At 39.1% G+C, this 24,705-nt stretch overlaps 1 protein-coding gene across 1 annotated transcript; it reads right to left on the bottom strand.

Annotated features, from left to right (window-relative positions):
- Positions 1-2,812: 2,812 nt before the first annotated feature.
- On the bottom strand, positions 2,813-21,828 carry ISOC1 (isochorismatase domain containing 1). Its single transcript, XM_032156526.2, has 5 exons — positions 21,478-21,828; positions 11,466-11,585; positions 11,166-11,369; positions 9,487-9,603; positions 2,813-3,993 (listed from the first exon to the last, which is right to left on the bottom strand). The coding sequence occupies exons 1-5, from the start codon at positions 21,784-21,786 to the stop codon at positions 3,847-3,849; spliced, it is 897 nt and encodes a 298-aa protein (XP_032012417.1). The 5' UTR covers positions 21,787-21,828; the 3' UTR covers positions 2,813-3,846.
- Positions 21,829-24,705: the final 2,877 nt, after the last annotated feature.

The following is a 24,705-nucleotide window of genomic DNA, read 5'->3' on the forward strand; positions in this document are numbered from 1 at the left end:
AATCTTTAAGTATATAAATGCAATGCTGAATTTTTTTCCCAGCATTACTGAGAAATAATTGACAACACTGCAAATATTTAGGGTGTGTGCTGTTTTGATATATGATATATACTGTAAAATTACTGCCATAGCAAAGCTAATTAACATATCCATCATCTCACAGGTGTGTGTGTGTGTGTGCATGCGCGTGAACATTTAAGAACTACTCTCTTACCGTATATCAAGTAGCCTGTCTTCCAAAAATAAGTTTTCTTGATAAGATGGTCTGCTGTTCATGTACAGTAAGTAAAACTTAGGAACAACTTAAAGGAAAGCAATATGACATAAAAATTCTGAAAGCCAACTCCACATATTTAAAAAATTCAGTTCAATCATATCTAGGTAATTGATAAATATCATTATGGTAGATTAATGATTTTTAAAATATTTTAAATCAAAGTTTACATGGTGAAAGAATGCTCTATGGAAGACTAAGGAAGCACTAATCAATTTAATGATGGGGGAAAACTAATTCAAAATTAATGAAAATCACTAATTTTCATATATTTTAGCCATTCCCCCAAATTAATTAGGAAATGTGCTTTAGAAAAAATCATCAAGGAAGAAATAAGACTAGATTTAAGGTTACAGCCAGGGAAAGTTACTAGCAGTAAGAGTACATCCCATTAGCTTTGCCAATCAAAATTATTGTTACAGATATTGTAAAATGCATACTCTTTTGTATATATTTATTGTTCCTCTCTCTTTTCTTTGATAATCCTTAGCATCATCACTTAATGTAAGAAAGTACAGGACAGGGAATTAAGTAACCTCAGTTCTCATCCTGCTGCGCAACTTTGGAAAAGTCATTTATTTCTGGGCCTCACTAACTGTGTCTGTAAAATAAAACCATTTTAGAATTTGGGAGCTGAAATGGACCTTTGAGATCATGATCTTTATAGTTCCACCCAGCTCTAAAGTCATATTTACACAAACATTGACTTTTAGAGAGGGAATATATTCCACGTTGAGAAATGTATTACTTTAATGGATATAACAGGGTATGTTGTTTCCTAATTGGAGTAAGTTATCACTTTTAATTTTAGAGTAAGTTTCTACGGATGTTTTAGCATTTCAGTAAGTGAATCCTCTTGCTCTTGCTCTCATCCCCTTGCAATTCAACACAATGGACTACTCTTTTGCTTATGTCGTCAAGTTCTCTATTTACATCAGTTGAAAGAATTTCATTATCCTACAAAGTTACAGATGCTCTCAATTTTAAGGCATAACGTATTAAAATCAATTTGGTTTTCTTGTAATAATAAAGCTTTGTCAGTGACCTGCTTGGCGTGATGTACAAAAACAGAGAGAAGGCAGAATTCACAGGTATTCTGAACTTTAGTATTATATTGACATTCCTGGACCTCTTATATAATTTAATTCAATTCACATTTACTGAGAATTGTATCTGATTTTGTGCCACACCATAAGTTTCCTAGGGGCATCTTTTTATCCTAAGCACACAGCACAATGTTTAGAACTTAGTGGGTTTTCAAAATGTTTCCAGAATGACTATATATAATGCACAGTCTCTGCCTCCAGACAGCTTATAATATAGCGGGAAAGATGGAAATATGACAAATGACAAAATGAAATAAAATACTCAATCACATGGTGGTGTCTGTGTTATACAGAGTGGCCACCAGAGATGTTAATATTGTTATCCCTGGAACCTGTGAATATGTTGTTACACAGCAAAAGAAAGCTTAGGTTGCAGATGGAATAAGGTTCTGATCAGATGACCTTAAATCACATGAGCTCTTAAGTCAGAATGAGAAAGACAGAAGAGTGATTCAGACAGATGTGACATAAGAAGAACCAGATACACCTTTGTTGGCTTAGAAGAGGTAGAAATGGGGCCAAAAAAGCAAAAAAAAAAATAAAAATAAAATAAAAATAAAAAAAAAAACCAAACATGGGTGAATGCTAGAATCACAGAGCAGCAAGGAAACAGCTTCTTCTGTACAGCCTCCGGCAAAGAACACGGCCCCACTGATACCTTGATCTTAGCCCACTAAGACTCATTTCAGAATTCTAACCTACAGAACTGCGAGAAAACACTTGTGCTGTTGTTTCACGACACTGTTTGTGGTATAATAGTTTGTTATGGAAGGCAAGGGAAATTAATCTGGCGTCACAGAATTGGTTTCACCTGTGAAAAGGCTTCACTGTACTGGTATTTCACTGAGCCCTGAAAGGTTTGGGTGCAGTGGAGGAAAACAGTTGTCTGTGAGTTAAATTCTCGCTATTTCAAATACGGTCCTTTCTGAACAGCACTGGTGGAAAATGCCCGATTTTTGGAAATGCGAAATGTCACCTTGGAAATGCGAAATGTCACCTCAGGCTGCACAACAGAACTACTGAGTCAGCATCAGCATTTTAACAAGATCCTCAAATAATTTGTATTCATACGAAAGTTTGAAAAGCACTAGGTTAAATTTAATAAAAACTTTTTAAAGGTGCAGAAATCTTTGATTCTTCTTTTTTGACACACAAATGGTTGGAAAAAAGTATTTAAACACACCAGGTTGCTATTTGTTACCACTGCCAATAGGAAAAATAAAAAAAATCTCCTCTTAATGAAGAAGGCCTTTCACCCTTTAGTAAAATCCATCTGCCCCTACGTACAAAGGATTTTCCTTCTTTGAAAACTCCCATGAGTTGAAAGATTATTAATGTCAAGATTTTATTACCTTAAATAAATATTAGAATCCCTGGAAGAATACTCATAGAGCCATCTTGTGGAGGACAAAATAATTTCAATCACAATACATTTTCTTTAATTACTTTAATATAAAAGACAGCAATGTTTCACATTTCACATATTTGAAAAACATTTCAAAACCCTCTAATAAGTATTTAACGAAAATAAATTTATCGAAGAGTAACAATGACCACAAAATTAATACTACCAAATCATTACTGATACTTTTTGCATTACAATATTTGGAGAGGAGGTGAAGAAAATATAGAACAGAACATGAACATTTTAAAATGATATTCTACCCAGGCTTTATCTTTTTGCTAAGTCTTGTGAACACTAGAAGATATATTCAACATGGTGGTAAACATATTCAGCTAAAGTCATACTTCGAACATGTTAAAACAGCCCTCCACCAATAACATGGCATTGCAAACCCTTCTATCTCATCCCTTTTCAGTTAAAAGAGAGAACATTAACAGAGATTTAGTAACAGTGACCAAAATAAGAAATCGGTATAGTTAAGAAAGATATGTAATTATTCAACATCATTTGGTATGGATAGATCAACGCAACCCACTCAGTAAGTGGACAACATTGTGAGGGGAGTGGGTAACATGATTCAGAATCCTGTGGGTAAATTCATATACGATAATCTTATTCCAATCAATCTGTAAAGTAAAAGCACTCCATCCACATTAACATTATAACACCTTACAGGAATATAAAAGTCAAATCATTGTTGGTACTTCATTTTCTTTAAAGTGCACAACTTAAGAAAACTTCACAAGAGTCTGCACTTTGGAAAGAACGATCAGAGTACACAGTATAGACAAAACAGGCACCTTCATTGTAATTTTTTTTAATAAATAAAAGCACATTAACAAAAAAGGAAGGTAAGCAGCACCGGAAGCCTTTGACATTTGTAACTAAATGCTGGTACTCAAATGGTCTAGCTGGTTAGGTTTCACTAAGAGGTGCAAAAAAGGAGCCGTTTTTGACTTAACATTTTAATTCTAGTAGAGATAGGAAGAGCTTATGTGGGCTTACAGTCCTTCCCCTGACTGTCCTCCACCAGTGAGCAGCATACCAGTTCTTCAAATGTCCTATACTTTGGAAAGCAGACCCGACTCTGGAGCACTCGCCTTAATTAGATTCTGAATTTCCTTGAATTTTGGATGGTCCTTATCAGCTACCAGCTGAAGCAGAACAGCCTCACTCGTGGTCACTATGATCCCGGTTCGAGCGAGACGCTTGAACAAAAAGATAAAGGCAAATCAAGAAATGAGCATGAGAATGAACACTATTTCAGAAGAGTAACACTATGCTGGGATGCAATAATTAGTGTCCTCTACTGAAACCATGGTTCCCAGCCATACCACCAAGTTCAGTGATGGGGATGGATTTCAAGACCAGCCATATCACAAAGTCAATATGATTATTCTTAATATTAGTAAAATGGACTAGGAACGAGTAAAAGGGAACAGGTAGCCAAAGTTATGACATATATGTGCCCAGAACAGGAAAGTCATCAAGGCAAATGACTGTAAAACATGAGATGAGAGAGAGAAAAGGAATGCTTGTTACTATATGCCCATCGCTGAACATCTGGACATTTAGTTGCTGCTATTTCCTGAACACTCCTGGCAGGTTTGTGCTTCATGTCTTATTCATTGACTCAAATGAGGGCTGCTTGTGACTTCTAAATCTATTAAACTTTTATTTCTATTTCTACTACAGAGATTTTTTTAAAAGGTGCCTCTGTCCACTTTTCCCTCTCTGTAGTTTAACTGATAATACATGAGATCGTGATGCATATTAATACTTATGCCTGGCAGCCCTGGCATTTTGTAGCTCTTCATGTTTTAAAAATCGAGGGGGGTGTAATATTTCTAAAGCTCCATTAGCTATGCTACAGATATAATTGTAGCTGCTAGAACATTACATTAGTAATTTACTATCAAATTTCATATAAATTGTTTAATTGAATTAAAACTACTATCAGAATTAAAATGATGGTTCTTAATTTCTTTTTACTGCACCCAAACATCTGACCTATAGCATATGAGTCCTTCCTATAATTAAGAGTTCCCTTGTCTAGAAATGACTGGTGCTAAAAGAGCGCTCTCTGTGTGAGGAGACTCCCTGGATGATAAGAGAACCACCACTACTGCTGCCATCATAAACATTTTAATACCACTAAACAAGAGTGTAAAATTCAAGGTTGTGTAAAGTTTCACTGACAGGTCAAAGAATATCCTTGCCAAACTGCCCCAGTGGAATCATAATACTAAGGACAGAAAGCTCAAGGAGGAAAAGAGAGACAGAAAGGAGAAGGGAAAGGGGAAGGAAGGGATGGAAGGGAGCAAAGAACAGAAAGTCAGGGGGAAAGGGTAGAGGGAGGAAAGGAGGAAAACAGAAGAATTCTATAGCACAGATTCATTCTCTGGATTTATGTGTTATCAGAAATCCCAGGGAAAAAAAGACACAAACTGTTATCACAAAAAGCATATATGTAAAAAGCATGAAAGAGGAAGTGGCTGGAAACAATTCCTAGGTAACTCAGAGGAAAAAACCCAGGAAGCCCTTGCATAGCCAAAATATCCTTGCAGAGTATAAGTCAGTCTTCCTTCAATGGCTGTACATCAGCAGACTGAACCTTTCCACGGGCAGACTCTTTATTTTTATCCATAATGAAGTACAGGGGAGTATAAGCCATAACCTACTTGTCAGAAAGCAAGCTTGGACCTCAATGACCAGTACAGAAAAGCGTGCAGAGCAGCTAACCAGAACTTTGCAATAATTTTTTTAAAAAAGAAAATAAAACAAAACAAAAACAGCAGCTATGTATGGGAGTTGGGGGCCTGGGGTAAGGCCATAAGCTCAGACACACACCAGGGGTGAGTTATCTCTGAGGATTTTTTTAAGACTTCTGGAAGCCCTAATTTCCTCCTCCTTGCTTTACAGTCAGCTGATTAATCATATCAAAACCATTCAAAAATATGAAAAGATCGTGTGCTTGCTTCAGACAGAAAGGCAGATAATAAATATGATAAGCTGCAGTCCAGTTGTATGAAAACAGCACTGAATGTCTAGTCATTCATGTCCAGCTCTCCCCATCACCAGCTGCCTGCCCTCCTCAGCCCTGCCTTCCTTACTGCTCACTGTTCAATCAATGGACTTGCAATGATTCAGTCTGAATCAAGGACTAAATCACAGGCTTTCAATGTCTGTGAGAGTGCTTTACACTGTATACTCCAATGTGCCAATAAAGGTTAGTTCTCGATAATCTCCCCAGTTCCTTAGTGAGGCAGGAAAGAGAAATCTGTTCCCAGGTCTAAGGAAGGAATCTGGTGACGCTGCAAGAAGCCTGTCTACAATGTCTAGCCCTCCCTAGTGCTCTACTGACCTGAGCCTGGTCCGTTATAGTCTCACAAGCCGCAGTGATGCTGAGACTCAGGTGGCCATAGCAGGGGCAGAGTGGGAAGTGTACATCGCAGAAATACATTTTAGGAAAGTGACACCCATACACTATCACTTTGCTTCAAGATTGAAATGTGGCCAACACTGACTGGGTTTTAAAATAATCTAGCCAGGAACCTGTGTTCGGGAAAGGTGTAGCTTAGCAAATGCAATGGTTTTCAACCTGGCTCTTAGCTGTTCCCACAGTGCCTGCTCTTTCCCAACCGAAGAAGGTGCCTGAGCAGAGAAAGAACGGTAGGAGCTTTCCAGACATACCTAGCAGGTCCCTGCCCACCATTCTGACAATGCTGGCCCCAGGTCCACTTTCTCTCCTGGCTTAAAAAGGGGCAGTTAGAACTCCAGCCATTTAATGCACACAGGTACACGTGCATTAGACTTCTAAAGTTCTCCCCTTACACTTGCAAAACTAATCCAACTAGGCCAAAGGAAAAGAAGGGTTGCTCTGACCCACAAACCTAAAAAATGCATGTGCACTAAGTCATGAAAGCCTCAGAGAGGGGGAAAAAGACTAAACCCATTAGATTTCCAAGCAACACTAAAACTCCCCAGAAGTACAAGGACATCAAGGTCAAGAGAGGATTTTATTTTCTTATTCTTCATGCACTCTACAATTGTTAATTGAAAGAAGTAATGTCTTTCAGATGACAAATACCCAGAAAGCATTTCTTGAATAAAGCACACGCCACAGACCCTGGTACAGTGAAGTTTCAACAATGCAAACTATGAATCTTAAAATAATCTTAACAGGCAATATAGCTGGTCTTGGGAGTTATCTTAAGTACTTATGTTCTATAGGAATAGAGAGGAAGGGGAGAGGACCACAATGGTATTTTAACTTTCACACTTATGGAAACAAACCAGAACACTTAACATTGCTCCCCTCCTCAAATTTAGGAACAAGGTAAATCGCCTCCATATCAAATCAAGACTAAGAGGAAAAAAATCTGCAATATGGCAGGTCTTCCCTATCAATCACCACCTGACTTATCTATGATCGGTTTTCCCTTTCAATCCCAACACTTTAACCCCAGGCAACGCTGGTGCTCCAGGCCCTTCCAGATCCACCCCAGACAACAGATTCTTTCCCTCCCTTCTAAGAACTTCCAAGAACTAGTCCATTCTGGGTATTAGAGGTTATATACTTACACATTTCTGGTGACTAACCACGTGAAGACAACAATCAGTAACAACAAAAATAGCAGCAGCCAGCATCTGAGTATTTACTGTGTCATGCACTGTCCTAACTGCTATCAATATATTACCTCATTCCATTCTCACAAAAATCCTATGATCTTCTTGCTATTATCATTTCCATTTCGCCAATGAGAAATCTGAGGCATAGAGATTACACAACTTGCTCAAAGACACAAATTTACAAAACACCAGAACCTGCATTCAAGCCCACGTTATCCCCACATTGTGCGGATTCCTAATCCAAGAGATTACAGACTGCCTCTCAAAGAATGGTTCAGATGGGAATTGTTTTTAATCTGAGTCTAGTGCAAAGACAAAATTGCCAATCAAAATTCTGTCATTAAGTTGCCATAACAAAGACATATCTAAGAAAATATGAATGTGGGAGAAAAGTGCTTGAAAAAAGTCCTGTTTTACAAGCAAGGAAGTTTGTTTTGTGTTTCTACTTGGGAGGCTGAGACAGGGAGAATTGCATGAACCCAGGAAGTGGAGGTTTCAGTTGAGCCAAGATTGTGCCACTGCACTCCAGCCTGGGTGACAGAAAAAAAAAAAAAAAAAAAAAAAAAAAAAAAAAATGGATTAAAGGCCTTTGTTGAGATTGTAAGAAGCAGCAACACTTAGTACCTAACTACCAGAGAATCTAATAGCCTAATGGACTTGAAAATAGCTAAACAAAATAAATGATTTCTATTTGTAATCTCAATATAGGATTCTGCTTCAGCAATAATAGAGAAGGGAGAGCCAATAAGGACCCTAAAACAACTGCTGTGGCCAGCTACTCGCCTGCTTCCCACCACCCCGTGGCCGTGTACTCTTACGCCTTCTTTCCTCTGATAAGCCCCTCCCCTTTCTCATTTGTTCTACCTTACCACCCTGGGGTACACAGTAGGCTAAAGGGATGAGTTAGTATTCTTACTACAGACAAGGCAGTTCACAGGCCAGACTGTGCATAGAACACTGGAGGGTCTCAACAAAACAAAGCCATGTATTTCCCATTCTCAATAAACAGTTAAAGAACTCAGCAATTAAATTCACATGGACATTGCTCTAAAATTATTACAAAATTATAACAAAATATGAGAGAGAGAGAGATCAAACCACAATATGGAGTGAATATTTCCCAGGATTATGTGGTAGTTTGCTTTTTAACAGTCTTGGAAAAGAAAATGTTTGACATCCTACTGTTGGGCAATGTTGACAGAGAATTACAGACTCCCTGATTCCATGGGACATGGTGACACTCTACTGCCAGAGCGCCATGAAACACTGGATGTGAGTGGTGTCCACAGTCAATGACACACCACCCAGTCCCAGAAATTCAAGTCTGAGGAAATCTAATAGTCACCTCTTAGTATCCACATGGAATTGGTTCCTGGATGCCACCCCACCCCATACCAAAATCCATGGATGCTCAAGTCCCTGATATAAAATAGCATAGTATTTGTATATAATCTTTGCATATCCTATATACATTAAATCATCTCTATATTACTTATAATACCCAATACAATGTAAATACTATGTAAATAGATGTTACTCTGCACTATCATTCTATTTTTGTTTTTATGGTTGTGATGTTATTTTTTATTGCTTTTTATTTCTGAGATTTTCTATCTGTGGTTGGTTGAATCCACAGACACAGAACCTGCGGATACAGAAGGTCCACTACATGTTAAACTGGGTTAGGTCTGCTCTGCTCTAGCTTTTGGCTAAATGAGTTAAACCCAACTGAGCTATTTTTAATTTGCAAACCTCTAAACAGTTTAGGTTAGGCTTCTGGGAATATCTCCTAGTTCATGTATAAAACTAGGGCAAACATATGACGAAAGATGTAAAGGAGTTTGTGGCAACGCTAGAAACCTTGATCTAAGGAGGAAATGAGACATAAAATAGGATATGGTGGTGAGGACTTAAGGGTCAGTCAGTGCACAGTTGAAATCAATCAGTCTGATACTGCCAGACCAACTCAAATTTAGGAGGTAAACCTTTCATTACTGTTAAATATCCAGTATTCTTCTAATTTATTTGGAAAACTTGACAAATGATCTATTCCCAAGCAGGACAATTACCTCGAGGGCAAACATCCTGTCCATCATGCTTCTTGATGAAGTGGCATCAGCAACAATATGAACCTCGACTCCTCGGCCAACTAGCTCCAGGGCAGTTTGTTGGATGCACACATGAGTCTAGTAGGAAAGTACAAAAATCATATGTAATAACATGATAAACTAAAAGTAGTTTACAAATGTACAACAACATGATAAAGCAGACAGAGCACTACAAATCATCTAAGGACCTTGTTCTACATCTAGTTTTGCTTCTAATCAGCTAGATAATCTGGAGCATAAAACAGTATCTCTGGCTTTGGTTTATTCGTTTGTAAAATCAGGAACTGAATTAGGCCAATGTTTCTGATACTAAGAACCTTAAACATATTCTTCGAGTTCTACAAGAATTTGTTAAAGATTTTGCTCCATGTGATCTGCATGACCTTCACATAGCTGAATTACTAGCACTCAGTTTTGGTGCGACTTTGAGTTTTTTTCTTCATTCACCCTAAGTGTCCAACATGAAGAATGAGTCTGCAGTCTTGCAGACTGAGAACTTAGTGGGAAAACTGAGTCATTACGAGGCACTCTGTAGTAAAGGTAGGCCAAGTTAAAAATAACTTATGGCACAGGAAAAAAATACCCAGTTCATATCATCCGCAAAGGTATTATACAGATTCCATCTCTGTAAGTATTAACTTGTGTCAATTCATTAACAGATACTACAGAGTGAAAACAGGCTTCAACAATAACTGAATCATGTATTACAACCAACGAAAGTACATTTCAATGATGCCACAACGTCAACTTTATCTTCACGTGACGAGAGTGTTTTGGAGAATTATCAAATGACACCTCATTAAAATTAGCATTGAAGGACTACTCAAAGATAATTGTGATTGAGCAAAAGGTCTAATGATGATGAACAAGTAAAAAAACGTGCAAAGCCAGCAACAGCACTTGGTATGACATATTTATACAAAACAGGCTTCTTCTTTACTGTGCCAAAATACAGAAATATTGAACAGACACCTAAGCCTGAGGAAATATCTTCCTACTGTTAAAACCTACTACTATAAAAGTTACCTGCAAACTGTCATAATCACATTAAATTAATATTTTGATTTCATTGTTTTAGTGCTTTTTTCATAATTTTTAAAATTTTAGTTTAATAGTTGTTTAAAAGCTAGGAATAAATCAATTGAAATCAGCAATAGGAATCCATTAGTATTTTTCCCCTGTAAAAAGATACATACATGATTTGAAGGACAATGAACTACATGACCTCCAAGGTTTTTCTAGCACAAAAATATGACCTAACTGAAATCCTACAACACATATATTAAAATAATGCCTTTGGTGAAACTGTGTTCCAAAACTAGTAGTTAAAAATACAGGACCAAGGATCAATCAGCTTACATACATTCAAGTCAGTTACACAACTTCTCGGTATTTCAGTATCCTCTTTAATATGGGAAGACTACTGAGTATTTAGCTCTTATGTGGCTGTAAGGCACTTAATAAATAAACAGCTATAAACTGTTCAGATCAGTGCCATGCAAATAGTGAACATAATACATGGTGGCTATCTTTCCTCATCATTACTGCCTACCTGGTATACCATATACGAAATTATATTCCACAAATATCGAGTTTTCTATAAATAATATTGTGCCTAAACCATAGTAACAGGTACTTACTTCTACTCCAAATAATACAACACTCCTGACTCCGGGAATCTCTGCTAATGCCGCTTCTACTTCTGGTAATACCATTGAAAACTTGGTCTTTGGAAGTACCAGTTTTACACCTGTTAAATCAATTTCTTGAACCGTGCTCCCAAGACCTTTAGGGTATTGTTCTGTTACAATAACAGGAATTCCTAAAATCCGGGCCCCTTGCAACTGAAAAAAAATGACCAAACACAAAAACAATTAGCTATATACATATATGTGTATATCATGATTCAGCAAATATAGCAAATAAATAAACAAGCATACCAATCTCTGTCCCACGCTAATAATATCCCCAAAATACTTGATGGCTGGTCTGAACCTTTCTTGCATATCACAGCAGAAAAACACAGTGCTTGAAGGTGTAAGATTTCCCAGGGTAGTGAGCTGAGGAAAAAAGAAAAAGAATCATTTAGCACTTCTCATACAATGACATTTATTTTCAGTGGAGGTCAATAAAGGAAAAAAAATGGTCCTATTGTTTGAGCCAGTAAGTCAATTTCTACAGCTATTATCCAAAAAAAGTATCTGAATTACAGGAAAAAAAAAACCCAAAAAGATGTTCCCTGAATTGCTTTTAATAGTGGAAATTAGAAATGAACCAGCCAAGAACACAGATATGGTATAAAACATTTTAACACATTCACATGACAAAACATTTTTTAGCCAATTAGAAAACATATGCATATGTTTTCAAAGAATTCATACCATCCAAGGAAAAATACTCATAATGTTAATTTTTAAAAAGTGCAGTTCAATAGTATTTCAATAATGTAAAAATATGAATAAAAGTACTAGTACATTACAATATTAACAAGTGGTTATACAATTCGGGGTGTTGGTAATTTCTTTTTTTATACCATTCCTATATTTTCCAAATGTTATTTAAACACATTTCCTGAATGTTATTTAAAGAAATTTCTTTATAATCAGAAAAAGTGTTACAATAGAAAAAAATCTGATGTTGCTGCTTGTAAGTATAAAAAGTAAAACTTAAAATATCTGTAGCAGGAACATAAAAACTAAAAACAAAAAACAGACAGAAGCAAATCCAGAATTACTGCTATCATCAAGATAGAAATATGAAAATGCTATTCTCAAGAATAACTTTTAGAGTTCAAACAAAATGCAACAAAATGATACCAAGCACACCACTGCTGTTAAATAAACTGTCGTTTACTTCACAAGGAAGAGACCTATATTTCACATCTCCATTCTTAAACTATAGTTATCACAATAAGGAAAGTCAATGAATTAAGACGAAAAGTGGTTATTAGATTACCAAACCTCATATTAATTGCTGTAGTTGGTCTATAACAATTTGGGCCCAATACGGATCCACCAAAAAGCAAAAATCACCATTATATATGAGAATTTACTCTCACTGGATTCTTAAAAGTCTGAAGTGCTTTTCTTTCTTTTGCAAATTGCAAGAAGTTCTGCAAAGGATGTGTTCTGGTCCTGAATGAACCATTATCAATATCCTTACTAGCCGCTCCCTTAAATCATCCCTCTAATTATCCAACTTTGCTTCCCCTAAAACCACCTACAAATAACGATTGTTAATAATATTATAGAGGAGTCTGTGTCCGGATTACATGGTGTGGCTTCAGCACCAGCACAGCCTTAGACTCTCCTTAGTATCTCTGCAGGTGGTTGACTCTCTGGAAACAATTACTACATGAATTAAATTAACCATTAAGAAATCTTTAATCCTTAATGATATAACTGTTCTAATTGGTTTGCACTTTGTTTTATCTATGTCCTGGTCTGAAGTACCCTGGCACTTTAATCTCCCTCTGGTACTAACTCTACAGATGTGTATTGACTAGCTATGCACAATCCAATACCAAAATCATGTTAGAATGTGAGAGCCATCTGTAATTCTTACTCTATGTATAGTGTTTTCCTACTTTTCCAATAAAGTATGATTAAAATAAATTCTCAAGCATATTATATGTTCTAACTTTGGCTGTTTCTTTGCTTAATTTTTAATGCAAGTATTATGCCTCCACTTTGGTCATTTTCAAAAGCAGTGACTAGGATCTTATATACAAATATAAATGCATTGCTGGGAAGGCTAATTTTTGTGCATTTAGGATACCATTTTAAAAACCAATCGCTAAAGTCTGTGTAAACATCAAATATTGACTCAAAAGGCTCAAAATCTACATTTTTATAAATTTGAATCATGGACTCCTAGGCATCCACAATGTGTTTAGGGTACACTACATAAAGCAGTTTGCCTGCAGCAGGCCTACTGAAATAACCATAATGCAACTAAGCCAATCTCACCATTCCACAACAGGTGAGAACCGGCAAAAACAAAAAAAAAATATGAAAACTAAAATTCCTGGGCAGTTGCATAAGTGTGGTGGAGGCCATTCACTAACATGCTTAGAGCTTCCACTTGCTTAGAATTCCAGCTCTCAGATCCTATTTTATACTGTATTGACTACCTCTGTATACATTCCTAACAAGTTTCATTGTCTGGATTCTAAATTAACAGAAGGTTATAAACAGCAAATCAGGAAGGAAACTGCTGGAGGCAGGCAAACTGATAGCAGCAAGAAATGATGGCTGACAGAGAAAAGATTCAAAATACAATAAAAACAGATCAAAACTCAAATAATGCTACAGTCTAGACCTCCAGCGGAAGAGTAACAAGCTGTTCTAACTTATAAATTAGGAAAACATCACTCCAGCACACTCATTAAGAAGACTGTTAAATTATATATTTCAGAAGGACTACATTATAAAATGGTCAAGATATTTTTAAGTTGAGGTGTTTAAAAGAATAAATCCTTACCTCCCCAGGAATCCTAAATATCCAGAGTTGTGGTCTCCAGTTCTTGCTAGCTGGTGTTTCCTGCCCTTTATTTTAGCCATGAGTTCTGGACAGGGGGCCGCATCAGATGTGTCATATTAGACACACATTGAGGAGGTCAAAAATACAGCCCTAAAATCCTCACTGCCCTGGGAAATCTCTCTAGTATAGGAACTTACCATCCACGAACTCAGTAAACAAAGAAACCATAAAGAATACAGTGGCAAGGCATGTTTTTAAAGCAGAGTACAGACTACAATTTACTGAATAAAAAATATCCTACCTTTCATAGACATTCTCCACCTGCTCTTGAATATGATGTGGGGAGTATCTATGTAAGGTGTTTAACTCCCAACATCCTCTTGAACGTGGCTGCACTTAGTGCTCTGCTTCTTACGAGGAGAGTATAGGTGGGGAAGAGTAACTTTACAATGGAGAGACCTGACGACTGTGTCTCAGCCAGGTGATCAAGATTAATGTAATTAATGACATCATGTTAATAACATGTACCCTTGATATGATGTGATGAGAATGACCCTCATGACCTTCCTCTTGAAATTTCACAATCCCGGTCCAACAATGAGAAAAACATCAAATGAATCAAAATTGAGGGACATTCTACCAAAATATCTGACTAGTACTCCTCAAAACTGTCAAGGTCATTAAAAACAAAGTTGAGAAACTGCTACAGACTAGAGGAGCCAAAGGAGACAAGACAACTAAATGTAATTGGTATCCTTGTTTGGATTTTGGAACAGAAAAAGGACATTAGGGAAAAGCTAGTGAAATATGAATAAAGTGCGGTTTAGTTAATAGTAACGTACCAATGTTGGTTCTTTGGTTGTGACAAATGTACTGCAGGAATATCAAATGTTAATGTTAGGGAACCCAGCTGAGCATGGTGGCTCATGCTGGTAATCCCAGCACTTCGGAGGCCAAGGTGGGAGCATCACTTAAGCCCAGGATTGCAAGAGCAGCCTAGGCAACAGAGTGAGACCTTGTCTCTACAAAACATATTTTTTTGAGACAGAGTCTCACTCTGTTGCCCAGGCTGGAGTGCAGTGGCGTGATATCGGCTCATTGCAACCTCCACCTTCAGGTTCAAGCGATTCTTGTGCCTCAGCCTCCCAAGTAGCCAGGATTACAGGCGTGCACCACTGCACCCGGCTAATTTTGGTACTGCTAGTAGAGATGGGGTTTCACCATGTTGCCCAGGCTGGTCTTGAATTCCTGGGCTCAAGTGATCTGCCTGCCTTGGCCTCCCAAAGTGCTGGGATTACAGATGTGAACCACTACACCCAACCTAATATATATATATATATATATTTTTTTTTTTTTGATTAGCTGAGCTTGGTGGCCCAGCTCCTCAGGAGGCTGAGGTGGGACGATCCTCTGAGAACAAGAGGTCAAGGCTGCAGTCCAGCCTGGGCAACAGAGCAAGACCCTGTCTCACAAACAAACAAACAAAAACAATAGGGAATCTGGGTGCAGGAATATAGGAACTCTCTGTACTATCTTTACGACTTTACTGTAAATCTAAAGCTATTCTAAAATAAAAAGTTAGTTTTTTTTTTTTTTTTAACGGCCTCCCTATGCTATGATAGTTGGGGGAATAACCTCTATACCTTACAGAAAGGAATTTTTGTGGCTACCAAAAACATACTGAAAAACTTAAATCAAGTCCAACCAATCCTCCCAAATCCTCACCCCAAATCCAAATGAATTCCAAAAGACTGTTAAAATCATACAACTCTCTACATTTCAGAAATTTCTTACTTTGACTCATGAAGTGCTCTTAAACCAAAATCTTTAAGGTTAACTAAAAATATCGCCAGTAGCCAAACATTTATATGTTGCAATTGTCCTAAGACAGCCAGTCCTGCCTCAACAAATTAAAAGTAGACTGGACCAAATGTCACCAGGAGTAAAAGCATAGCAATTACAGATCTATGCATATTTAAGGAATATAAACAAATCACATATAAATATATATGTCTACACACTTCATATATCTATATGCCTACACATAGTCCTACACACACATTTGCACATGATACATATACAAATATATATATATATATATTTAAATATAAAAAGTTGATCACAGCCAATGGCTTCCTCAAGCAAGAGTTTAAGAGATCAGATTCAAGTATAAATATTTTGTCTACTTTCTTAAGAATTGTCATAGCTAGGATTTGACCTTAGATTTCATACTCAAAAGACTTTTCACATCACCCAGCCCCATAGCAAATTACTACAGGGATTTGGAATAATTAAAATTTGACACTGTAAATGCGATGTTTAAAAAATTTGGTAGTCAATTAGAGTCACAAAATAGGCATGATCTGTTTGGGAGAAAGTCTGGAAGGGAAGCTGGGGGATCATTATTTCACTCCCAAGTGTTTCTGAGGAAATCCGATGACCACAGCTATAGTAAGACCTGGCTCCAGTGTCAACTCACTTACAATAGAGGTCTGTGATGTGACTCCCCCAAGTTACAAAGATCCCCTTTATAGCACAAGCCACAGTAGACATTAGAATCTGAGTCCAAATCTCAATTTCACTAATTTCAATTACATGAACTTAGGTAAATATCTCCACATGCAATTTCCTTATCTGGAATACAGCAAGAAAAATAGTATCTATATCATAGGGGTATTTCAAGGATTAAATGGGCTTCATATATCAATCAATAAATGTATTAGGCTATTCTGATGTCCCTCATATATGAAACACTACACTCTAAAACTTAGCATATGTTAAAAAACTTACCCTCTAATGAGGATATTTACAATTAAGATCCCTTTGGAAACCTATAAATATATTTATAGGAATGCTAACATTGCATAACTTGTTATGTTAACATAATATGCAGAATAAGGAACGTGAATCATAAAGTAATTTATAAAGTGGATTTCCAGATGTTACCAAGACCTTACCAAATCACTAAGACAAGATTGTTCCTGGAAAAACAGATCGGGGACTTTTTAATTTAGGCTGTGAAATAATACTTATTGGCTCTTATTTTTACAACATATTCACCTATTGTGAACATTGATGTCACTGGCATAAGGTTACAACCCTAGCTTATCAGTTAAGGTATGAGTTTTCTAAATCCCCAAGGGAGGCCAGCTGTCTCCACCCACCCCAGGGGTGAGGACTGAAGGATTTCTTAAGACTGTGCCTCAGACTGGGGTGAAGGTGAAGCTAGATAAGCCGAGGACCACAATGACATTTGAATCTACATTAGGATTCCCTTGGTTAGCTAAATGCAAGAAAAAAAATTCAAAATTCAGATCATAGCTCCTACTCTCAAACACAGTTTCTTTATAGGTAGCTCTAATGAATTCACAAGGAGCAAAAAAGGATACAATGCTTTAGGTATTATTCTGGAATGTTAATTTTTTTTTTAAAGTGACACACATCAAACCAATGGGGTGGAGACAATACAACCACCTCAGGATCCAGCTGTCTCCTTCTCTGAGCATTAGCTCATCTACCCGCTCTTCCTGCCACGCTCCTGAGGCAAAGGTCTTGTAATCAAAAACCACTACATTCAAACTATGAAGCCAAAGGCAGACAAGGTTCCTTTCCTCCTGCTTTCCCTCCCTTCCCACCATGAACCTGTCAGTCTCTTCTAGCTATAAAATGTTCAAGCCCCTATTTACAATAATAATAATAATAATAGTAATAAACTTCTAAGAAAATGAAAGCTGGAGCAAAATGCCCTGCCAGTTAACCATCTTGGGAAAAGGTCAAAATAACCTTCCCTGGAACGCCCTTATCTTCTGGCCACAGAAAGCTGCCAAAGCCTTCCCTGCTATGTACAGAAGTAAAATCCCCTCACTGGCATCCTTCTTACACTGTCCATTTCCTCCTCTCTTCTCCCTGGGCTCTGTCTTTCCTGGCCACAGGCTGGAAAATGCACTGGTGGTAGCATGATACCACATTTATGTAAATTCCCATAGTTAAATGTTTCCTTTAGCTAAAACTTAGAAAATACCTTTTGAAAAATTAAAACTTTTAAGTCATAAAAATGACCTAAATCCCCACTACATAATCCTCTCATTTATATTCTTTCCCATCTCTTAAAATTCATCAGATCTCAAGCATTTGGCAAAGCTGCAGACATACAAACCAAGCATGAAACATGAGCTATGCCTTTATCTACCTGAGCTGTCAGCAGACATTGTTACTTTGACAGAATATTTAAGAAGTCACCAAAAACTTACCACAGCCTAATACTGGCAATGGGGGTCTTAAAGATCAGTTCTCATAGAACCACTAATAAGCACTGGTGCAGTGTGGCAAAGGCAGCCACTGTGTTTCACAAGGTCATCAGCCACAGCTGTCAGAACCAGCATGAAGGCAACTCATACCACAGCGCAAATGAAGAATACATTCTAGACTAACAGTACGTAAGCCAGGGCCACAGAGGCTCCAGGGCCCAAGTGTGGAGAAATAATAAATCGCTATTTACGCGATGAACTACTTGTGGCCAAACTTGTGCTTTGTCCCTGCCTTCAAGAAGGGGTCTACCATCCCCAGTAACATGGACTCACTGATGGGCTACCTTGAGTCTTCCTAAGTGACAAGCATTTATTCCAAAGAACAAGGAGCAGCATCAAGACAAATGAACAAACAGGAGCTCAAGTTTGTGACTTGTTTTCCAGACTGCTCAATTCTCATTAAACATGCAAGCAGTAGTGCTGTGTTCAGCTGTAAGTGACGCTCTGCATATGCCTGCCTAGCTCCTCCACACACATTTGCGGAGGAGCTAGCCAGGCATATGTGGAGACTTGCCATGTAACCTGCAGCAAGTTACTCACCTCCACCTCCCTATGTTCTTCTGCACTTCCTCAAAGTGAAAGTTCATTTATTACGTAATGAACAAGAACTGAATCCAAGTTTGCATTCACTGTGCCAGGCACTTAAAGTTGCCACTCACATGTTGTGGAATGAACTGTATGGTCTCTTACAGCCATAAAACATCCAAGTCTCTAGGATTATGCCGTTAGGTTCCAAAGAATGTAGTACAGTAGTCATGAGAAATATCATGACTTTCTGAGATTATACACACATATGCATATATATGTATGTGTGTATATATATATCTCTCTCTTCTCATATAGACTTAAATAGGTATCAGAAGGTATATACGGTATATAGTGTGTGCATATGTATGTATATATCCCTTTCCTTTATCTACCTCTAAGCTAGGAGAGGCATCAGGCTGAAGAAGTCAAAGTATAACTTTGATAAGTATATAAAGTTATATACTTATATAACAAAGATAATATAGAAGAGAAAATATTTTTAAAGAATTAAAAATATAAAGCTATATAAATGCAAAAATATAACTAATGCTTAAGAATTATTAGACTAGTTGGTGGAAAAAATTTCTTTTGAAGATGGAATAATGTTATTTTAAACCTCACAAAAATAAATGAACTATACATAATCTCCTATACCAAGCAAACATTTCAAAAGCCACAGGTGACCAGAATTACATAACGCCTTTTGAGAATGTACAAGCGTTTTCAGGTACATACATTTCATTAATTTCTAGAATGCTTTTAACAGTTGCCAGACCAAGGCCCTGAAATTTTCAAATATAAAAATCCTACCTTGGAGAGGGGGACTCTTACAGAGCTGCAGCCTATTTTAGAATAGCATTATCTTAGATCCTAAGAGCCCAGCCTCCCTCCCAGCCGTAACAGGAGATGCTTCATAAAGAAGTCTGCATCCTAAGTATAGTCCCAGACCTCCGCAGTTAGTATTTGGATTCTAGCCTTTATAAATGGACTTCTCAAAGGTGCAACCAACATCTGAGTATTCTGGCAGCAGTAACGTAAAGGGACTGACAAGGAAGGCTGCAGAAAGGTGTCAGACACGAAAGCGCTTGAAGACATAAAAATGGGGAGTCTGAAGCACCTAAGAACTGCAATTCCCTAACTGGGCAGCAGGTCAGATTCTGGGGTATCAGATCACTGTATCCGGTTCCAGGTTCTCTAGCGGTAGAGAGTACAGTCTCTCAGACTTGGTCCTCTGAATGCAGGAACTTTATCGAAGCTAAAGTACCTGCTTTGGACACTTCTGGCACGGGTGTTGGGGTGACAGGAAACATCATCAATTCAGCTGCCAACTACAGCGGAAAAAAACTAGTGAATAATCCTCAGAAAATGGCACTGTTAATGGGTACAAAAAACACAGTTAGATAATAGGAATAAGCTCTAGTGTTCAGTAGCACAATAGGGTGACTACAGTTAACAATAATTTATTGTATATTTCAAAATAACTACAAAAGTGAATTTGGAACAAAGAAATAGATGATAAATGTTTGAGGTAATGGATATTCCCATTACCCTGATTTGATCACTACACTGTATACTTGAATCAAAATATCACGTCTCCTATAAATATGTACAACTATTCTGTGGTCATAAAAACTAAGAACGAAAAAGAAAGAAAATGACACTTAAATATTAAAATCTCTTTTATCCCCGAATCCCACATTTCAGTTTGGTCTTCTGAAAAAATGACATCAGTTTGTCAGCTAAAGAAATGATATTGACAGTGTACTACCTAAATTATACCTTATATTCTTTCCTTTCCAAAATATAAATTCGCCAGTGAACGCTTGGATCCTAAAGAGGGCGGGAGATTAACCCGCCTAGCATGAGAGCACAGCTTAAAATAAATGCTGTTAAGTAGTCCTCAGGTAGAACAACTTTCCCAGCCAGCAGGCCCAGTAACTCAAGGTCTAGCTTAAGTTGGGTATTTGTATTTAAGAAGGAATTACAATCCTGGAGTCAAATGACTTTTTCAGTGCAGGCGACAAAACGTAATCAAGTCAGTAGACACTTTACTAAGAGGAGGCTAAGCAAATGGTTATTTGCTTAAGGTTAGGGAACTCTTAAGCCCAAGGACCTGAGAGCCTGGGAAGGCGGGGGAAAGGGTTTGACTCCCAAAGTTTGCGTTTCCACAAGTGGTTAACACAACTCTAGGAACAAACCCTAAGACCAATACTTCCCACAGCCTCATTTCCCCCCATTCTGCATCACCCATCACCCCAAAATAAAAACAGCTACTACAGCAGAGCCCTTTGGTTACGCAGGAGGCTGGGACCGGCTCCTGGCATAAAAAGCAGATGCGGGCGACCAAGGACCACACAAGTGGGGGCGTTCGCGGGCGCTGAAACCAGCTGCGAGACCCACGCCCCCGCCGGGGACAGCTGGTGACCATCACCTTTGGACAGGGGCATTCACCAGCCGGCCCTGGAACTTGCGAAAGCCGCGCAGCCCTTCGGACTCAGCCACTCGCGCAGGGCCCGGGGCCCGGGCGGCTCCGGGCACCTGAGGAGCGCCGCGAAGGCGGGGACAGGGACGGGGACAGGGACAGCATGGGGACGACTCGGGAACAGGGAGGCGCGCGGCCTCCCGCAGGACCCACCTGGATCTGCAGCGGCACGAGGCGCACCTTGCAGCGCTCGCTCACCGCGAAGCCCTTGGGCAAGTCCACGTACTGACCCCACTCCTCGGCGAAAAGCTGCACCACGAATTTGCGGTGCATGTCGATCTGGTCGCCGTACAGGCTGAGGAACTTCTGGATGAGCAGCTCGTAGCCCGCCCCGTGCGGCACCGACGAGGGTCGCGCGAAGACAGAGAAACAGAAGAGCACCGGGACTGTACCCGACGGCGCCCCCGCGCCCCCGGCGCCGCTGTTGGGGAGCGCAAGGACCGCCGGCTCCGCAGCCGCCATGTTCCCCCGAGCGTCTGAGAGCTCCGAGGCCGCCGAGGCGCACCCAGCCGGCCGCCGCGGCCCCGCCTCCCGGCGCTGCCAGCCCGCCCGCCAGCTCGCGGAGGCGAAGGGGCGGGTCCTGGCGACCGCGGCTCGCGCGCTCTCCTCCCCGCCCCGGAGGGCGGGCCGCGGCGGAAGGGTGGGTGGTGGGGCCAGGGTGCGCGCGTGAGCCAGGGAGCGCCTGCGCTCGCCGGCCAGGTCCGCCCCCTCCAGCTTTCCCGGCCACTGCGTTTCCGTAGCTCCCAGCTCGCGCCCCTTCTGCCGCGGTTCTGACTGCTGGCAGAACGCCTAGTGGTCTCGCTGCCCCATTGTTCTTGCCCGGGTGCTGCAGCTCACACAAGGGTTTGTGCCACCCTTCCCCTAACGCTGGCTCTCCTCCCGGCTTCGCTCGCCTTCGAATGAGCAGTGTTCTTGGCAGTCTAGAGTTGTGGTTGGGTACACAGAGCTGCCAGGACGAGTTACCTGTTGGCTCTGTGCAGAGGCATGCAGTCCTCCTCGAGATGGCAGTGGTATCTTAAAACCAAAGGGACAGTCCGATAGATACCCTAAGAAGAGCAGCAGAATTTAATCCTTAGAGGGCCAGTCAAGGTTCAAGTTTTGTCTTTTTTCGGTCCCACAGAACACAGTATCTCTAGGAATGGATTTGATATCTGGCCTCCTTTCATCTCAACCTATTTCTGGGAGGACTTGGATTGGGAATATAAATATTATTAAAAGCAAAAATCTGAACTTTATATTCAAACTAAGGATATCTGTTTTTAAATAAAAGGGATCACTTTTGCATAAAACAATCCCCTGCCTTCTGCACACCGTAAGGCGCTATAATTAACTAGAATTAGAAAGCCTGCATTTTGAACAGAATTTCCTTGGAATTGAGTCCTGCGAAGATAGGCATGGGTCTAAACATAAAATTAGATTTTAGGTATGAAAGCTGTCCTCTTCTAAGAAAATAACCTTTAAAGCAGACTTTCCCAAATGACACTGTTGACTTCCGGAATGGACATTTCTCTTTCTTGGGGATGGGGCATCCTGTGCATTTGCAGGATATTTAGCAGCGTCACTGGCTTCTACTCCGGCTAGATACCTAGTGACCGCTCCTCCCTCTAGTCATGGCAATCAAAAATGTTTCCAGACATTGCCAAATATTCCTCAGAGGGCAAATATACCCCCTACTTGAGAACCACACTGCTTTAAAGTTATGCAAAGACCATCCTTTGGTGTTTCTTCCTCAATTGTATCGAAACTACTAGAAATAGCCACCTTTTTCTGGTTCTCATCACACTCTGAGAGATCCCATTTAAAACTGTTGTCTGAACCCGTCAGACCCAAAATGATATTTTTTCCAGATACCACTCCTTTGCAAGATCTTCTATATGCAGATATGCTGATTTGTGCTAATAAGTTAAGTGTACCCCCTCAAGACCTAATTACCAAAAGGTACCTACCTATTTTGGGTGGACTAATAAAAGTATTCCTTCCACTCTGTAAAGCCTCCTAACACAGAGTAGGTTGGAGATTAGAGATTGGCCTAGACTTCAGACACCCTCAAGGAGGACCTCGGCATCTCCACAGTCTTCTGCCGTGGCCCTTGTGGCCCTGAGTCAACATACTTCATTTCCCTTCCGTGTTTTTAAATTAGGTTTCTGACCCTTCAGTAAGGAAACTAACTTCCATATCCATTGTGCTATCTGAGATTGGTCCTTGACAACCTAGTTTAATGGTGCAATCATTGTGGTAATAGCATGTTAAATAATGTTAATAAAATAGATATTTGATGGGCACATTTACCATTTATTGAATATCAACTGTGTATCAAGCTCTGCATCACTGGGCTGCAAAAGGGAGGTGAATGTACGTTTCAGTGATAAATTATTATTCTCAGAAATACAATTATTAGGATAATTTTTATCAATGTTACTAGAAAAAGTGAGTAAGAACCCATAAATGAATATTCAAATGGCAAGTAGAAAATAACTGTTCTAATTGACAAGATCATATTATGGACCAAATGCCCCAAATTTTCTCATATAGGACTCTCAGTAGCTTTACTAGTTAATGTTAAATGCTTACTTTTAGAATCTAAATTCCAAGAAAATCAAGAAGGTATATTACACAGTATTGATTAATACATTAATATGCTACAGAAAGAAACCCCAAAATCTCAATAGATTGATACAACAAAGGCTTATTTCTCACCTTTCCCAGTTAACAGCAACATTTGACAAACCAATTACTCCCTTTATTTTGAGCCATATTCACTTTGTCTTTTGGATACCACTCTCTCTTATTTCTCCTTCCACCTCACTTCAAGCTCTTTTCCTATGTTCCCTTCATTCCCCAACCTCTATAAATACAAGTATACCAGAGCTCAGTCCTCACATCTATTCTCCTAAGACTGTGGCTTTAAATATCACCCATATACCTTTGACTTCCAAATTTTTAACCTCCAGGCCCTCACTCTACACTCCATACTCATACACAAGTGCCTATTTGACAGCTCCACTTGGATATTCAATAGATACTTCATATTTAAGTGTACTAACAGAACTCTTAGTTTTCTTCTGTCCGCGAATATTTTCTCTCCCCTGTTGATATCTAGGACAATGGCAACCCCATTTTAGTAGTTGAGTACAATAACCAGGGGTTTATCCTTTAATTTACTCCTCTTTCTCTCCTTGTCCAGTCTATCAGCAAGACCTGGTGGTCAGAACCAAATTCCTCTCATTCACAGCAGTGCCATCACCTAAGACAAAACCACTGTCATCTTCCATCTAACTGTAACTCATCATAAGTTGTGCCCAATATTTGACTTTTGTATCCCTATTTATCCATTTACCTCATTTACGTAGACTTTTACACTCCATTTACCACATGGCTATT

This window comes from Hylobates moloch, unplaced genomic scaffold (assembly GCF_009828535.3).
Source record: "Hylobates moloch isolate HMO894 unplaced genomic scaffold, HMol_V3 SCAFFOLD_6, whole genome shotgun sequence".
NCBI lineage: Eukaryota > Metazoa > Chordata > Mammalia > Primates > Hylobatidae > Hylobates > Hylobates moloch.